Source organism: Vombatus ursinus, unplaced genomic scaffold (genome assembly GCF_900497805.2).
Source record: "Vombatus ursinus unplaced genomic scaffold, bare-nosed wombat genome assembly UNPS02013819.1, whole genome shotgun sequence".
Lineage (NCBI taxonomy): Eukaryota > Metazoa > Chordata > Mammalia > Diprotodontia > Vombatidae > Vombatus > Vombatus ursinus.
In genome coordinates, this window is record NW_020953597.1 from 33,180 (window position 1) to 52,819 (window position 19,640).

Consider the following 19,640-nt stretch of genomic DNA (forward strand, 5'->3'; position numbering starts at 1 on the left):
GAAAACTTTCCATTCAATGAGTTTGTCTAGGGGGAAAAATAACATTCTTTCTAGTAGCTCCCATCGATGACTGTAAGTTTGTGGGGATAAATAAATTTAGAATTAAATTAGAAAACTTGCTTTAGAGTAGGAAATGGTATAGTTGATTGACCAATACCTACCAATTGATACCAATTAAAATAGGAAGATTTTTGGGAGTCATTAATTTAGCTCTATTCCTGTATTTTGTATGTTTTTGTAATATTTGTAATGTTATGTATATTATATACAATCCTTTCACAGGCATATTTCCTAGAAGTTGTTTCTAGGAAGAATATTACTTTATGGAGTTATATTTTCACTTTAACATGTAGAGTGATGACATTTATTAGGCCATGGTATAGCTAGGAGACAGTAAAGTCCCTGTTCTATTACAACAGCTTAGGAAAGAAGTTTCATTAATTTATCCTGGATTTTTTTTTTTTTAGAGCTAACAGATACCCTAATGGTAATTATGCAGTTGTCTACACCAGAGCATAATGGAAAAATGTACAACTTAAAATACTTTTTTACTAGATTCCATGCTCTTGTGCTACTTAATCTAATAAACCATAAGCAAACAGGGTCCAGATCTCACCAATAGCAAGAGAGGAAACTGCTTTAGTTTTTTTTTGGGGGGGGGGGGGGGGGTTGGAAACAGTTTAACTCTTTCCAGACATTATGGTAACAATAATGAGTTATTTCCTTCAGTGTGCAAATGGTACCAGAGATACCTCAGAGTTAGTGAAACTCTAAAGGGCAAACAATTTACTTGGGGCTCACAAATAGGATCGGATTACTCTAGACTACGTCCTTATTGAATCAGATATTGGGTATTCGGCTTAATGGTCACTCAATTCATATACGTTTCTATTAAATTAGCATTAATACAAATTTTCCTTTATGTACTATTTATAATCAATTGACCTCTACCTATTTAGAATCTATTCACATAATTTACCTATCTGTAATCACTCTGCAGACCTTAAAGTGCTATACAAATGAGAATTATTATTATTCACTTTATTTACAACAGAAGTTACAATCCAAGATGAAGAATTAGATGGACATTTTCAGATATGGCCAATGTGGGACATGCTTTGCTTGACTTGTGCATATTTATTAAAAGGTCTTTTTTTTCTTTCTCTCTTTCATGGGAGGGGACAGAGAGAGGGAGAGAAAAGATGTTTGTTGACTGAAAGAATAAAATGAAAACTTTAAAATAAAGAGAACCTGTGTTATTCTTGGTCTGGGCCCATCAGTAACCAAGAGGTCATCAGGAAGAATATAAAGGGCTCCAGTTCATCCATGTCCAAAGGCAGAGAAAGAGTGGAGACATCCATTTCTAAGACCTTCAAAGTGGTCCACTGAGGAAAGGTACGACTGGTGTGTAAATTATTTTTGTAGCCAGGAACTTTTAACTCACATCAAACTAAAATCCCTCCCTGCTGTAATTTACATGAGAAATGAGAAGGACAGAATTCAAAAGTTTCGAGAGAGGGTTAGTGGTTCCAGCTATGAAAGAGAGAATGAATGGCCGATCCCAGTGACACAGCCCATTCTGCCTCCGGCATAGTCTAGATATACAATTAAGTAGAAACAGATGACAGAAAATACTACCTAAAACAGCTCTATTTTTTAAAAAGAATTACTTTACATTTTAATGCTGGTATTTTCCTTTTAGACTTTTCAATGTCATTTGTTAAAAGGGCAATCAAAACTGCAATTAATATAAACTTCTTTGACTGGAGAAAGGAAGTTAGTTTTATTTCTAGGATTTCATGGGCAGAATCTTCCATAAATTACACTAGCCAAGTATTCAGGGTTGCCTTCTCACTGAGGACCTTGTCTCTCCTTGTTCCTTCAGTGGTTGGGAAATTCTCCCTTACTCTTTCTATATATCTTGGCCACTCCAAAAAGTACCGATACCAGATAAAGCGGCATCATTCTACATGTTCACTTCTACACAGATATGTATATAGGCACACATACATATTCTACACTTAAAAATTACATATATGGCCGTAGCTATCATCAGGAAAAAAAAAAATAAAGGCTCCAATTAAATTAACAGAGGCCCTTTTGGCCAAGCACTTATTTTTGCATTGTAATAATGCAGGCCTGATCCAAGATTTGGAGCTTTTAATAGCTTTAAAAAGATCCCCAGAGATTAGAGAACAGGGCAGTAATTTAATCCATGTATTTTTATTTCCTTCTTCCAACAACATTCAGAATTCAGTAAGATTTGAGATGGTTAGTGTTGCTACTGACACCTTATGGAAAATGCTTTGTTTGGAAATTTGGATCAGATTTTTTAAGAAGCAGGCCTCTGTTCTTGCTTACAAGGAACATTATAACAAGAAAAGGGGTTTTTGTCTCTTTACAGGGTTCATGTGTTCCTGCTGTTTATCCATCTCCTTGAATTCATAATCCTATTTCTGTCACCATGATTAGTTGCTATGGAAATTACCACCTATGGAAATTATGTCACTGTTGTAAGAATCTGACTTTAGGTAGATAACAGAGACAACACATTATAAACCTAACTAAGAAAGGAAGATCAGGTTTAATACCAACACTATTTATCTGAGTTAAATATGGAAAATTAATACCATATTCAACTTTTCTGAGAATTCCTAATCTGCCATCTCCTTTGAACACAACTGTTAATTAAATGTTAAAATGTTGGCCAAGCACTCAATTACAAACCAAAGTTTGAAAATCCAATGTTACACAATAGGAAATTAGCACTGGATATAGAAAAGTGAATTTCTTGTTCAATAATGCATATAGAACATGTAGTCACGTGTAATTTCTGTAGGCCAAAACTGGGTATATTTGACTTTCAGGGATTAATGGTAAAACACAGCTACAGGGCACATCAAGGAAACAATTTTAAACAGTGTATTAAAAATTCCTTTTAAAGATGAAGAATTCAATATGATTCCAGAATTTATCCCACGAATTTAAAAGGTCAAGTCTATAAACTGGTGACTAATACTGAACTGGAGCCAGTGAAATGTCAGATGAGAATTCCAGAATATTAAAGAAACTTTCTTGGGTGGATTCGGCAATTTGTGGTTTGAATAAAACTTTTGAAATATGAATTAAAACAAACTTTGATTCCCATTAAAATTCACAGGATGAATATGACACATATTTAATAACAGAACCAGAGATTCTCTCCAACAACCCTCAATTTTTCAGCTCTTATTTTCCCTGGGGGCAAAGTTTTACACCCTGGTGTTGAGGTGGGTGCAAGTTAACTCTTCCAGACTCCAAGACTACGTTTAGAGTCTGACTCATTCATTCTGTTGTGGAAACTACATGGAGACAATTAGGCATAGAAAATAAATATATTCCCCCCTCCTAAAAAACAAACCAGTTTTCTCCCCTAATTAATAGTATAAAAAATCCCTATCCATGGCAATATGAATAGTTATCAGTCATTAAGCAGCAATACATCTCACAGCCTCTGAGGCAACAATAGTCTCAGTGGTTAACAGCAACCAACAGTGGCTTTTGCTAAGCCATGTATTCTGGAAGAGCTACATCTGGAATTACAACCAAGATCTTGGTCAAGAACGTCTTTGACGGATTTCTGTCCTGGAGCTGGCGCTCTACATCTGGTTTCATGCCCGAAGAGGCCAAGATCTCACCACCAATTAAACTATTATCTCCACTGGGAAGCAGTTGATGAGGTGAAGCCATGGGTCTGTGTCACTGATGTACCCAAAGAGGAGGTGCGAGACACGAAGCTGGTCTTTTCCCAGATGTTCTCCTTGTCCAACTGATCTGCCTCTGTCTGTCCTTTTGTACGATATGGTGGCTTATCCGAAGGAGGAAGAGGTGCCCGCCTTTTCTTTCTCTTCCCATCTTTATTGCTTAATTGTTCATTTGTTGGAGACACCTCAACATTTTTCTCAAAGACTATTTGATGAGTCCCATCAAAGAATGCACCCCATGGGGGCGATGGTTGTTTTTCACCAATGAGGAACTGCCCATTAGTATCTTCAATTTTCTTCTTTATTATATCAGTTAAACCCTCAAGTTTCACTGGGGAATCAATGCCTATAATGATTTTAAGGGGGAAAAACGGTGATGAAATTCCAAAGTTACAATAATTTTTCATGAGAGACTATTCATTTCCTAACTTTAAGAGCTAGCAAGGATCTTAGACCAATACCTTAGATAAGTCTAAATCATTTTAGGATGTTTGTGATAAAAGATAATCAAGTTTAAAAAAACAAAAAGTCAAAATAAAAATTCCATTCATGTTAACGAACATCTCGAGTCCCAGCTTCCTCATCTGTAAAGCGACGGGTTTGGAATAGATACACTCTATGCTCCCTATCACCTCAAGGTCTAAAATTCTATGTTTCTTAATCAATACAATTCTCCCGCAAGCAGCTGGTCAAAAGTGTTCCTACTCGTGGATAGAGAACACTGCTAGGGGATGTTATGCCCTAAACTAAAACTGCTCCTGAAGGGATTTTTGCAATCTGGAAGTCTGTTACATATGCACACATGTGCATCTATACACACATACATATATGTATACTTATATATTACACAATACACTTATATATACATATACATGTGTATTAAATACATTTTATAGTCTACATTTCATATTATATGTCTACATATATATTGTGTATTTAATATATTATATATACTTATATATTATGATATATACACATATACATATATGTATACATGCGTATTAAATAGATTTTATATTCTATATTTCACATCTATACTTACATTTATATACACACATACATATACACATATATGTACAGATATGTGTGTATATAAATATGTTTTTATATTATAAATATTTTAGAAAGTATATCTGTATATATGTAACATACACATCCACATTCATAAACTTATATACATATATATGAACAGCTCTAGGTGGAAAAGCTCCACCTCACTTCTGACTAAGGGTAATGTTTCCATTTCCACCACGGCCTGCATGACAAAACTTCAGACTGCTGTGACTGCATGAACATTTGGCTTCTAGACTGTAAACGTCTTGGCCGGGCGGGAAAGCCCAGAGCCAAAGAATGAGGCCTCCCCACTCACATCTATCCACCTTCTTCTGTAAGGAACGTGTCCTGAGCGTAAAGAGCTAGTTGAATATTTACTCTTAAACAAAACATAGTATTTTCAAACACTCTGCCAGGCTTGAGGAGTGTGTAAGTTTGCATGCATGGGGACGATGATAGATTAAAACAGAAGGTCGTTGTGATTTCCTATCTATTCACAATATGGCTGAAAACTCACAAAGCTTAGATCTTAAATACCCTTTAAAATATGGGGGATTGGAATATCAATGAGACTGGAAGTTTCAAACTTTTCCAAGTGCCAAACATTGCAATTTTCTTTGGCCAAAGATGAAAGCTTTCCTTTCATTAATATTCATTTTCCAAAACCACTTAAAAATGAATTTAATAAAAGAGAAAAAATTACAGTACATGACTGTAATTTGGAATATTGTAAGCTTTCATTTTCAAAATTTTCATCAGCTACTCAGTTAATGTTTATTTCCCCTGTACCTTTATTCATACTGAAGCCTTAAAATTGTGTTTGATCTTAAGCATTCAAGCTATGAAAAATGTGTATTCATTAATTTTGTATTAATTCATATATTAAACATGAACTCCTTAGGATGTAATCATAGTCTTTTTTCATTCATTCTGACGGCCCCTAAAAAATTCAGCATTTTAATGTCAATAGAACAAGCTGTTTGAATACAGACAATGTTGTTTTTGTTACCCTGCAGCTTGGAAAAGACAAATCCCACTTACTCATATCATGGTAGACTGAGGTCGCCTCTTTTGTCAAGAACAAAGGTGGTTTCCGTGGTGACATAATCTCAATTTTCATAAGTTCTTCACAACAATGCTTCCATTGGCCTGAGAAAGAAAAGACAGACTAGACTAAAATATAAATGCAAATCCATATATTTTATTTTTAACAGATGCCAGTAAATTTAATTTGATTTGTGAGTAAACCTGAAAAACAGCACCATTAAATAAACTTGCATAAAGCCCTAACTCTCCTGTTAGTTTAAAAACCCAAATCTTGATGTTATGACAATATTAAAAAATAGAATAATAATTTTTTTTAAAAAAGGAAAAGTCCCTTGTGCAGATATCAAGCTATGGCATTAAGAGAGTAAATGTTTTGCTTCTTTACTAAAAGGACAGTAACCACCACTTTGTTATTCCCACTCATGGTTAAAATATGGAGATATTCATTTACATAATGAATAAAAGCACTCTAAGATAAAATCAAAAGTAAAAATTATCTGAGATGAAATTATGTGTGAAAAAAAAAACCCAGTAGTTTTGAGGCATAATTTTAATTTGGGAAAATGTAACTAAGAAATAAGAATTGCCAATTTAACAAACAATTGTTCTATTATCTAAGATGATTATCATTCTTTTGACAATCATATAATGTTGGAAAATCATTCTCTTCTCTTTAAGTGAAACCAGTTATTAATAAAAGATTGGATAGATATCACACAATCTATTTCTAACTTGAGCAAATTTGTTTTAGGAGAGACATTTTAAAATGAGTAGGCATTGGAATCTGAAAAAATCTAATCTTGGACAAAGTTAAATTTAAAGAGCTTGGAAAAGATTAAGTGTTCTTTCAAAACTTTTATTTTAAAATCAAACCGTCAGATTGAGTTCCCTTGGTGGGACTCCAGTAACATACATTCATTCGTCTGTTCATTTCTTCATTCCGGTACTTATGGAGGACCTACTATGCACAGATAACATCACTGTCCGTCACTGCAATTGCTATTAATTACCCAATATAAAGACATTTAGTCATCCCCTGGCACAATGCTTATGTCCTCCACAGGACCAGGAAAACGACTGTAGTACAAATGCATGGAACTTTTTAAGACTGATTTATGGCCCACAGTTCCCTGCATTTTATTACGTTCTCAATATCCATGCTCATGATCCAGTCTGACTGGTTTTCCTGGCTTTAAGAAATTAAAGACATCTCATTTTCACTCAAGTTATCTGCACAGTTTTCTGAGCTCTGCTCTAAAACACTAGCAGGTTAATTAATAGTTACAACTTCTCAATCTATTCACCTCAAGTAAATAAGGAAAATAAAAAACCTTTCAGTATGTTTTATTACAGCCTGTTAAGTATGGTATATGGTAAAGATATGGAAACAAGGAAGACAGCAATTTATGAAAGGAATAAAATTCCGAGGATAAACCTTCAAGACTGCTCTAAGCCAAGTTTAAATCTCAGGGGATCTCAGCCCGGTACTTTCCCTCTCTTTTAAATAAAGACATAAAGAGCTAGCTGCTCCCCCCCCCTCCCCCCCCCGCAAATCAACCTCTAGTCTAATGAGAAGATAATGAAACAGATTGTGGAGAAGCCAAGCAGGATGTCTCTGCTGCCTTTCTCGACAAATTCTTAAGTGCAGCGTTTTTACTGCGCCCGATTAGCTGAAGGAGTTTCATTGTTAAACTGCTGGCTGAATTTCGTAAAAGATACTAATCTTGTTTGAAATTGGAACATAATACCACCTTCCCCACTGTACCCCTCACAACAGCAAATTTTACTGAAGGCAGAGGAGCATAAATTTAGGTGAAATGTTGACTGGCCGAATCTTCACAACTGAACGCAGATCATCTGGCAAGGGAATAAAAATCGGTGCATATGGTGGTGGGTGGCTGCATCTTAACATCCAAACCAAATCTCCCTTAAGAAATATTAAATACAAATGCTGAGCTCACACAGAAGCAGCCTCCATGGTACAGAGTGAACAGGCATCTCTAGCCTTACAGTTAGTTATCATCTCATGTCCCTCCTCACTTACCTGGCTCATGTGTGGGTCAACGCTGGGCTGGGGGGGAGGGAAGGCGGTGGCAGCTAGGAAGGAAGGGCTACGGCCATCCTGGACACTCACCCAAACAATCTTCCTGAGGCCTCTGCCTGACTCACCTTCTTGCACTCAGCCTCTTTGTTGTTGTTTAGTTGTTTCAGTCATATCCTACTCTTCACAACCCCACTTAGGGTTTTCTTGGCAAAGATTTTAGAGTGGTTTGCCATCTCCCTCCATGGCTGGAGCCCATGAGGAAACTGAGCCAAACAGGGTTAAGTGAGTTGCCCAAGGTCACACAGCTAGTAAGTGTCTGAGGCTGGATTTGAACGCACGCAGATGAATCTTCTTGACTCCAGGACCAGCACTCTATGGACTACGGTGCCACCTAGCTGCACTCTACCGTCTCTAGGACAACATAGAAAATCCGCAGCCAATGGCCTGGGTCCAAAATGGCGCAGTAGGAGGAGAGCTGGCTGCATCGTGTTTGGAAAGTTATACAGTGCTTCAAGTGGTCCAATGCTCTAGTTCTCATTGATCTCCTGTGTATTCTAGCCAAACAGCCTAGCCATCCCCACAGCTTCACCCGGGATTCTCCTACTCTGTATTCAATCAGACCAGACTTTGTCATGGGACTCCCTTCCTCAAGTCTGTTGAAATTTTTTACCTATTACAAAATATTTTGAATCAACCTGTTTTCAGGAGAAAGGGGGGAGAAATCAACTACTCGTCAACAGGCATTTTTCATCCATCTGATTTTTCCTGCATGGATAGTAAGAGGAAACCTTCCTGAGTGACGATGGATCTCATTCAGTGAGCTCTAACAGTGATACTCAGACTGCCTGCAGATGTCTGATTCAGAAACAATTCAGACAATGATAACCAAGTGTTATATTATATATATATCTATATATCTATATATCTATATATAGATATATAGATATATATAGATACATAATCAGTATAGTTTTTTGTGATTTTGTTTGGTGCCTGATACATACAGTGCCTCCCAACTTTCTTCCCAACAAACATTCAGGCTATATGTAAAACCTCAGTGTAGTCTACACGCTTTTTGTTGTTGTTGTGCATTTTTCACAGTCCTCCCTTTGTCCTCCCTTGCACTGGAGTCTCTGGATATTAAGTAGATGTTGATTTAATTTAGAAAGTCTTATCAAATTCTTGGAAGGATTTTTGCGTCCTCGTCCTCCTCTACAATAATTTCATGTTTTTTTTTTTGGAAAATGCTCATTCAGCCCCCAGCAATATAAGATAGCTATGTCTTCCATGAAATAGTACTTTTTATTGCCTTGAGACATATGGTAAAGACAATTGCAACACCTTCTTTATTTGCCATTCTAAGAAGAACCTGTGAGAAACGTATTTGTTAAGCTGCCATCTCCTTGTTAATACATGTCAATATTGATAGAATTAGTTACTCGAGTCATATGTCCAGTCATTGGTCAATGGAGAACCCCCAATTTGGAGTACTAAGGAGAGTGAATGTTGGGCTCAATCCTTAGAACTTCTATCTCCTTTTCTGCTACTGGTTACTGCCAGTACTAAATTAGAAGGTGGTAACATAGAAGCCTTGTTTGTATTCAGTTGTCTTTCTTTCACGGATTGCTATGGCCAAAGAGTTTCTATAAGGATTGCTTTCTCTTTAAAAGACAGTGAGTTCATAGCTTAACAACATAGACAACCTTATTATCCTAGCAATTCTTTAGTAATTGGGGAGGGAGTGTAAGGAAGTAAAAGGATTGAAGATGATAAATCCTAAATATAACGCTTTGATCCTGGCTCTTAGATATTATAATGGGTTGCATCTTGTTTGCTTGAATCCCGTTACAACACTGTTCTTGGATTCTTAGCCACAGGATGGTGACTCTCTCGCCAAGGCCAACCCCATTACATGTGCCCTTGACCCCATCCCCTCACTCTTTTTTCATCATCTCTTCCCCTTCTCTCATCTTCAAACCCTCTCTTTCTATTGGTTCCTTCCTTGCTGTCTGCAAACACACCAAAGTCTCCCCTAGCTCAAGCCATTATACCACATCTCTTTTCACAGCCAATCTGGTAGAAACAGACGTCTACACCATTGCTTTCACTTTTCACTCACTTCTGAATCTTCTACCATCTAGCTTCCCACTTCCCTCAACTCAAAATGTTCTCTCGAAAGTCACCAGTGATCTCTTAATGACCTCGTCTGATGGCTTTGCTCCATCCGTATGCCTCTCAACCTCCTTCAAGCTTTTGGCCCTATTGACCAAGGTCTGCCCCCAGATGCTGATTCTTTTCTGGGTTGTGACGCTGCTCTCTTGATCTCTACCTGCATGTTTGATTTCTCCTTCTAAGTCTCCTTTACTGGTCCGTCTTACGTACGACATCCTTTAATTCTGGGAGGACCCTAAACCTATGCTGGGTCCTTGTCCATTCTCCCTCTGTACTCTTGGAGACCACATTAGCTCCTATGGATGTAAGCATCATTATCTCTATGCAGATGACTCCCAAGTCAGCCTCAGTCTCTCTCCTGAGCTCTGGATGTCCATAGGCATCTCAAATGCAGCATGCCCACCAATGAACTCATTCTTTCATTATCCTTCCCCATTCAGAAGTTCCTTATGCATTGCAAGGGCACCACGATCCTGTTCATCACTCAGGTTGGCATTATGCTTGGTTACTCACTCTTCCTCATCCCATATATTCAAACCATCACCAGATCTTATTTCCACCTCCACAACATTTCTCTTGAAGATGACCACCCCCTTCTCTCTGCTCACATGATCACCACCTTCACTCAGGTTCTTATCCCCTCTCCCCCATTCAATTTGTCTTCCTGTCGCAAGTCCTTCCATCTCCAAACCAACCTCCAAACAACTAACAGTAATTTCCCTAATGCATGGGTTTTACCAGATTACTCTCCTACTCAATACACTTCAATAGCTCCCTCTTTCTCTAGAATTAAATATCAGTTCTCTAGTTAGTTTTTGTAGCCCTTCACAATCTGGCCCCAACCTACACTTCCAACCTTTTAAACACGTTAGCCACAGTCCATCCAAACTGGCCTTCTTACTGTTCCTCACATATGACGCTCCATCTCTCACCTCCACACCTTTGTACAGGCTGTTCTCCACGCATAGGTTGCCATTCTCTGCCTCTCAGAATTCCCTTGTTTCCCTCTAAACACTGTTCGGCCCCCATCTTCTCCAGGAAGCCCTTCTTGCTCTCTTCAGCAGCCACTGCCCTTTCTCCAACATATTTACCTCATCTATTTTGCACAGATTTATTCGGATATCGACTCTTTGAATAGAATGCATGCTCCTTTTCCCATTTGTATCCTCAGTGCCTAGCACAGTGAGTGGCACACAGCAGGTGCAAACACTTGTTCACTGCCTATTTGATTGGAAGAGGTAAAAGACCTTGCAATTTGAGGAAATCACTGTAAATGGATCTTAAGAAAAAGGAGAGGGAGGGGATAAGTATTTATTAAACATCTATGATATGCCAGGCACTGTAACAAATGTTATTTCATTTAATCCTCACAAGAGTTGCAATGATTACTACTACCACTATTCCCATTTTGCAGATGAAGAAAGAGAGGCAGACTTGCCCAGAGTCAATACAGTGAGTAACTCGGGTCTTCACCCCCCCCACCCCTGGAGCTCTGTGGACCAGGGTGCCCCGTAGCAGCAGTATTTATTACACACAACCATGCCCCTAGAAAGCCCCAAATGTCTACTCACTGAGGTCAAAAATATGCTGTCTGAAAACGTCCATCCACTTGGAAAGTTCTTCCAGACTATCAGCAGCAAATGTCTGCGTCACCACCTTATCAGCCATGAGGTTGATCACGAAGAAACGATTCGCTCTTTTCTTGGGGTCATTATCCACTGTGCGGATTCTGGTTTCCTAAAAGTTCAGATAAAACACCAACTGGTGCTTAGCTCAACAATCCACCCAAAGACTGTGGTGCTCGCCTGGCACAGCTGCCCAGGACACAATGAGAAATCAGACTACTTCGTGATCAGTCCAGGCCTAAAAGGAGTCGTTCCTAGGAATGATTTTCAATATTCAAACTTCAAACCCATATCAAGAATGCAAGGGTTTTCATAGGAGTAACATGTGGGCTCTCTATACTGACTGAGCTAATTTCCATGAGATGAAAATCTAGCCACTGTTTGAATCTTCCTTGGCGTAAAGGGGATGGGGGGAGACTTATCTGCAGCTCCTAACCTGAGCAATGAAACAAAAAGCACATGTGATAACTGTAGTGCAGAGTATTCGTTATTTCTACTTTCAACAGTAATAAAATGGAAAAGAATCAGTAAAATGCTCCTCATTCTGACATTCATGCCAGGAACCAGAAGGATCAGCAGAGACATGGAAAGGACAATAGAGTTTCTACTGTAGTGAGATGTTGTGAGGGTTTCCTCGTTAACATTTATTTTATATCTACCATTCATTTATAAACCTCATAGCTAAAGGTCTATAAAGCAATATTACTCCCATAAGATGTTCAAATTCAATTTTTGGAATGCTGGAAAGCATTAAAAGGAAACCCTAGATCCAAGTCCCTGAAAAGACAATAATTCTATCGGGCCTGATTTGCCCACAGAAAGAGGAGAGGAGAGCCATTGGACTGCATGCTGTTGGACAAAGTAGATCTAAATAGTGAGTGGGAAGAGGGCTCCCCCTGGCCTCTGGGGGAACACTCTGCCATGGAAAGGGGATAATAACATAATTAGGTGGATTCAAAAGTGGTTAAGGGAACACGCCTCAGAGAGCAGTGACTTTAAAAGCCATTTCAACTCGGGGAGTTGCAAGAGGGATAAAGGAGGGCCATGACCCCTGTGCTGGGCAATTTAAAAAAATAAATGTTTATTGATATCTTTGGTTTTGACATCACCTAAACTTTCTGTTTCTTTTCCCCTTACTCCTTCCAGAGTCGTCCCACTGAATAATTAAAATTTTTTTTTAAAAAGAAACACCCCCACCCCAAAAAATAGATCAATAAATTGGAAAAAAAAAATCTGACAATGTATATCAATGTTCTACACTCATGGATCCTTGTCTCTGTCCTCCCCCACTTCTGCGAGGAGGGGTGGGGGTGCTTTCTTCTATCTCCTCTTTGGTTTCTGGCTTGTTCTCTGGCATTTTGTAGCATTTCCCCCCAACCTCTTCAAATTCTAATCCCTTCCCTCTCAATTCCTATTTATTGTGTCCATAGCTCACTTTATTTCCATGTTGTCTTCCCTGTTAGACTATAAGCTCCGTAAGGGCAGGAATGGTCTTTTGCCATGTTTTATGTCCCTAGCGCTTAGCACACAGTAGGCACTTAATAAATGTTTGACTGATTATTTTGTGGTTGTGCTTCTCTCCATTTACTGTGTTGTAGCCATTGTGGGTAGTATTTTGCTGTGGTTGTTTTACCTTTCATTAGTTCATGTCTTTCTACACATTATATTCCTTACATTTACATACTTTAATTCACAGATCCTTTTCCCTAATGAGCATCTACTCTGTTCCAAGTTCTTTGCCGCTACAAAAAGAGATACTATAAACATGTTGATGCATTATGGGACCTCGGAATCTCAGTTTCAAAGGACACGTATATGTATATTTCAGTCACTCTATTTGCATAAGTATAAATTGCTTCCCAAAGTGGTCAACTAATTCATTGCTCCAACAAGGCATATGGTTAGTATATGCTTGTCTTTCTATATCCCCTCCAGCATTGACTACTCCTACCTTGGCTGGGTGTGAGGTGAAACTCCAGGGTTGTTTTGATTTGCATTTCTCTTATAATTAGTGATCTGGAGCTTCTTTCAGGTGGTTGAATTCTTCTTTTGAGAATTGTTTATTCATATCCTTGGACCATTTATCTACTGGGGAATGGCCTTTTTGTTAGCTGTCCAAAAATCTTGGATAACAAATCCTTATCTAAGAATTTAATACCAACATTCTCTCCCCCATTTGACTGATTCTCTTCTTTACCTAGATGAGTTCATTTTGTTTGCACAGAAGCTTTTCAATTTCATTTTATCAAAATTATCTATTTTATCTTTTATGATTGGCTCTGTCCCTGGCCTGGTTAAGAACATATTTCTTAACTTTAACTTTGAAAGATACGTAATGTGTTTTTCTTCTAATTTTTTTTAATGGTAATCTTTAATATTCAGGTCATGTATCCATTTTGAATAATTGTAGAATATTGTATAAGATGTTGGTCCAACTTGGCCAGATTGCTTTCCAGCTAACTACTGGTTCTTATCAAAACAGGGAGTTCTTTTCTAAGTAATTAATGTTTTCAGGTTTATCATATACTTGGTGATTTATTGTGTTCCATTATTTCCAATTCTTCCTTGTCTACTCCCTATCACTGATTTATTCATATATAGTTTAAATGGATACCAAATGGTTTTGATGCTTGCTGCTTTATAATACAGTTTGAGGTATAAAAGTGCCATTCCCTTCATTCCTACATTTTTTTGTTATTTCTCTTTATAGACTACATCTTTTGTTCCTTTAAATAAATTGTTTTTCTTTTATTGAGTTCTATGAAGTATCTCTTTGATAGTGTGATTGCCAAAGCATTAAAACTGTACATTAACTTTGTAAGTATTTCCATTTTTATTACATTGGCATGGCCTAGCCACGAGCACTAAAGATACTTTCAATTGTTTACATGGTTATTTATTTTCTTAAGGAGTCCTTTGTAACTGAATCTACCTAAGTATTGAATGTACAACTTCGCTTCCTCCACATTTTATCAATGCTGTGGATAAAGGCCCACATGGAATGTCTTTAAAATATCTGCATTCATGTGAGGACTGAAAGAAAAGCTATACCCTAGATGACAGAAATAAGATCTTTTGTTTCTCCACAAGGTAATGCCTTGACCTGAATGTGAATTGGATATAAGTAAGGCAGAGATCACTCTCTCCTCCAGAACCAAGATCTAAAAAGATTTTGCATTCTAAAATGTTGTGCCCTATCCAAGATAAAACCAAAAATCAACTGATTTTACTAAAACACAGCCAGGAAAAAGACAGGCTGGAATTAGTTTGTGGAGGACTTTAAACGTAGTTTGTATTTTATCCTAGAGGCAACCCCTGAAGCTTCTTGGGCAGGGGAGCGCTATGTTCAGATCTGGGTTTGAAGAATAGCATTTGACAGCTGTGGTGGGGGACAGACTTAAGTGAGGAGGGAGCCTGGGAGCAGAGAGATCAAACAGAAGGTCCACGCAATCATCCAGAGGAGAAGTAAAGATGGCCTCAATAGGTGATGAGCTGATGAGTAGAGCAGTGAGGATGGACATGACAATTAAGGGAGAGCAAGGAATCATGGGCAACAGAAAGGTTACCAAACTGGAAGAGGGAGAAGGATGTTGATGATGTTGGAGAATGACAAATTCTGAATTCCTCCCTCTTCCTCCAGAGTAAATAGCTCCCTTTCTTTCCCTTCAAATATTTATCTCTGTGCACTTAATACCAAAAAAGAAAGAACTGTACACAATTTATAAGGAAAAACTTAACAAGACATCACATAATAGGGTAAGTTAATTAGAAGTAGATATAAAATTAATGCAAATAGGCTAAGAAGCTGAGAGGTTGAGGCTTATATCAAATCCATACTCAATCAATAAACATTATTAAGGGCCTGCTAGGTCTCAGGCTCAGCTCAATCTGGGTACACAAAAGACAGTCCCTGCCCTCAAGGAGCTCATGGGATATCAGGATCTGATAAAGATCCCAGATAAAGATAACCAAGAAATATGTGACCAAAAGCTATTTGCCAGTAGATAGGATGGCTGATAGGAGATGCACAAACAATTCTCAAAAGAATTGTAAATTATTCACGGTCTGATGAAAGAATGCTCCAGATCAGCAAGAATAAGAGAAATGCAAATGAATGATTCCCAAGTTTTACCTCATACCCAAAAAACTGGTAAAGCAGACAATAGGAACAATTAATGACGGAGGGGTGGTGCAAATACAAGCACCCTAATGCACTGTCAACCATTCTGGAATGCAATTTGAGATGATGCAAATGAAGAGATTCCACTGTGAAGCAGTGCTACAGCAATAAGACATGAAAATAGGCATTGAAGTAACAGAACTATCACTTTGAAGATGATACAATGGTATACTTAGAGAACCCTAGATATACCTGGAAAATCTAGAAAGCTAGCTGAAAATAATAATTTTAGCAAAAGTAGCAGGATATAAGATAAATCCACATAAATCATCAGCATTTCTAGATAGCACCAACAAAAACTTTCAACAAGAGATACTCCATTTAAAATAATCATAGACAGCATAAAATACCTGGAAGTGTATCTGTCAAGACAAACCCATGAACTACGTGTACTTAATTATAAAACATGTTTTATACAAATAAAGTCAGATTTAAATAACTGGAGAAATGTTCATGGGTAGGCAGAGCCAATATAATAAATGACAATTTTACCCAAACTAATCTTATTACTAAAAACTATTTTGAACTAGAAAATATGATAATTCATTTGAACGAACAAAAGGTCAAGAATATCAAAGGAATTAATGAAAAAAAAAAAGGAAGGTTTGGCAATACCAGATTTTAAACTATATTATAAGTCAGTAGTTGTCAAAACTTTGTGGTATTTGTTAAGAAAAAGAAAGGTGGATCAGTGGAACAGGGTAGACATATAATACATAGCACTAAATGATTATAATAACCTTATGTTTGACAAATGTAAGACTTAAGCTTTGGGGATAAGAATCTACTATTTTGGTAAAAATTGTTGGGAAAACTAGAAAGCAGTTTGGCAGAAATTGGGTATAGACCAATATCCTACACTATTTACCAAGCTAAAGTCTAAATGGATACAAGATCTAGATATAAAGAAAATTACAAGAACATGGAAAATATTATCTATCAGACTTATGGATGCCCATCAATTGAGGAATAGCTAAACAAGCTATGGTATATGATTGTGATGGAATATTATTGTGCCATAAGAAATGACAAGCAGGTAGATTTCAGAAAAACTTGGAAAGGCTTACATGAACTAATGCAAAGTGAAGTGAGCAGAATTAGCAATATTGTAGGAAGAACTTGTGAGTGACTTAGCCATACAATGATCCAAGACAATCCCAAGGGACTCATGAAGCAAACTATCCGCATCCATAAAAACCGATATTGACTGAATACAGACTGAAGCATGCTATTTTTTGCTTTTTTTTTTTTTTTTTTAATAATTCCAGTCTTCTTGCATAAACATTTATTAAGCACCTATTATGTGCTGGGCACTGTGCTCAGCACTGAGGATACTAAGAAAGGCAAAAGAGTCCCTATTCTCAAAAAGCTCACAGTTTAATGGAGGGGACGACATATTAACAACAGTGTACAAACAAGGCATATTCAGGATAAATTGGAGCTAATCAACAGCAGTGCATGGACAATAAGGGGTGTGTAAGATTTCCAATTAAGACAACTAGCTCTGAGATGGAAAGAAGAGAAGGGAATAGGTTTCATTGTTTTAAAATATGACAACATTTTAGTGAATAAGATGTGTAACGAAGGCCCCCAACTCAAGAATTTTACATCTGGGGGCAGAATTGAACTGGCTAACTCAGAAGTGACCAAAAGCCATGTCTTTTTTAGGACTTTTTTTTTTTTTATCCTTACTGGCCTAAGAGCATCATATTTTACCTTGTTAAAAGGCACTACCAAAGTGGGTTCTATTTTAGCTTCAATTTCTTCTGGGGTATAATAGCAGAAGAGTTGGCCACTTCTCAGCACACAGTACAGCCTTTTCCACATAATTAGGCCTTCCACCATTACCTGAAGAAGAAATAATCAACAAATTTCAAATCAAACAACTTTCTCAATTTTGCTAATTTTAATAAAATTTTGAAATTCTCCAAGTTTACCCTATTTTTACAATTTGAAACCAACAAGAGATTTCCCTTTTAATTCCATGTGAAGTAAATCAGTTTCCAGAGATCAAAAAGCAAGTTAGCTTCAGGGAATTAAAGTCCCAAATTCACAAAGAATCTAGACTAAAAAATAAATACCACAGAGCTATTCCCCACACAAAATCATAATCTATACATTGTTCTAAGAGATCTTTCACCAGATGAAGCAAGTCTATTAAAAATTAGTGCTCCAAACACAGTGGCAATCTATCAAATGACCTGGCAAAATTAGAAAAATAACTTGGTGATTTTCAAAATCTTGTTTTGAAACACTTTGCTGGGAACACTGCAAATGTCAACTGCTCAGTGAGAATGCAAATTTTCTTTTCTTCTAATAATGGAATCTCTCTCGGAAAAAAGCTATTGATTCACTATAGTCCATAATGAATTATTTACTGGATGGAAATAACTATTTATGGTTATAAATAAATCAGTAGTAGGTGGCATAGAGGCAGATTTGGAAGCCCAGGGGCCTCAACAGTGCCAAAATCTCATCTCTGCCAGTAACTGCCTTATGGGAATGGTGTCAAGCTTTTCCCCCTCCCCAAATCAGGGACTTCACAAGAAGGGGCCTTCTGTTGCTACTGAACATCCAACGCAGAGCTGGGATGATGGGAAAAGAGTTCCTTATGCAACAGAAGGCTTCCTTCTAGCCAAACCCTCCCCCCTGACATAGACACCAAGAGTTCCTGACCGTTTGTCCCAGAGCCTTTGGGTGATCTACAATCTCTTCTCAGAATAACAATCTCTTCTCAGAATAATGTTTTTAAATGCATAAAATAAAATACATAGGATTACACAGGAAATCAATTACATTGAAATCATTATCAAAAAAATTTAAGTTCACAGACATAGCACACAAACACATGCATGTGTGTATGTACCCACACACACACACACACACACACACACACAAACATGTGCTCACGCCCACTTCCCTTACAGTCACGACACACAGAGAAGTAGATGGGCGCCTTCTTGACACTGATCATCCCCCGTCCCCTCTAGATGTTTGGGGCAGCTGAGCACCTTCCCAAACCTCTGGACTGGACTACAATCCTGAGCCCAAGAACCCTACAGCAGGAACCTCTTAGCTTCCACCTTGTGTTGGATTTTCCCCTTGTAAACCCCATTCCAACAAAGATCTTCTTAGTTTATAAAATGAGGATGTAAGCACACCAACAATAGTCTAATGATTGATCAAACTGAGACATAACACTTTAATAACTCCATAAACCACGATATTCCACAACAGACTTTTCCCTATTGGAAGAAGACCAGAGAACAACATCAGTATATACAGATTTAATTGGGTGTAATATTCTCTAATACTTCAAACAGACATTCACTACTGCTAAAGGATATGGAAGAGCATTCGAACCTGCTGATCAAGAAATCCTTTGAATGCATCTTCAGCCATGCAAGCTGGCTGGGCGACTAATCGGCAGCACATGTTACCATACAAGGGAAGCCAAAATGATGACTCTTCTGTTTAAAAGGAAAAAAATATCAGGAGGAGAAAAATCACACAACCATTGTGAAGGGATAGAAACTCATTTAAGCCAGTTACAAAATCCATTTTAATTTTGTGATGTTTTATCTTTGTGTAACAATAGGTTTTAAAATTCATTTTTAGCATTATAAGCTGTTCGACTGTTTATTATTCCAGTGCCGTCTGAGGCTCATTCCACTCAGAATACCAATGGCATGATCAGATACAAACAAATGCTAGAATAAACCAAGAGATCAGGATGAAATTTGTAGGCTTGGTCAGCAGGGCCACCAGAAAGAAGT

General features: G+C 37.6%; 1 protein-coding gene across 1 annotated transcript; it reads right to left on the reverse strand.

The window, feature by feature from the left end:
• Window positions 1-2,830: 2,830 nt before the first annotated feature.
• Window positions 2,831-19,326, reverse strand: LOC114040612 (rhotekin-2-like). The gene is made up of 5 exons (XM_027858720.1): window positions 19,228-19,326; window positions 17,581-17,712; window positions 11,631-11,796; window positions 5,838-5,945; window positions 2,831-4,089 (listed from the first exon to the last, which is right to left on the reverse strand). The coding sequence occupies exons 1-5, from the start codon at window positions 19,297-19,299 to the stop codon at window positions 3,692-3,694; spliced, it is 876 nt and encodes a 291-aa protein (XP_027714521.1). The 5' UTR covers window positions 19,300-19,326; the 3' UTR covers window positions 2,831-3,691.
• Window positions 19,327-19,640: the final 314 nt, after the last annotated feature.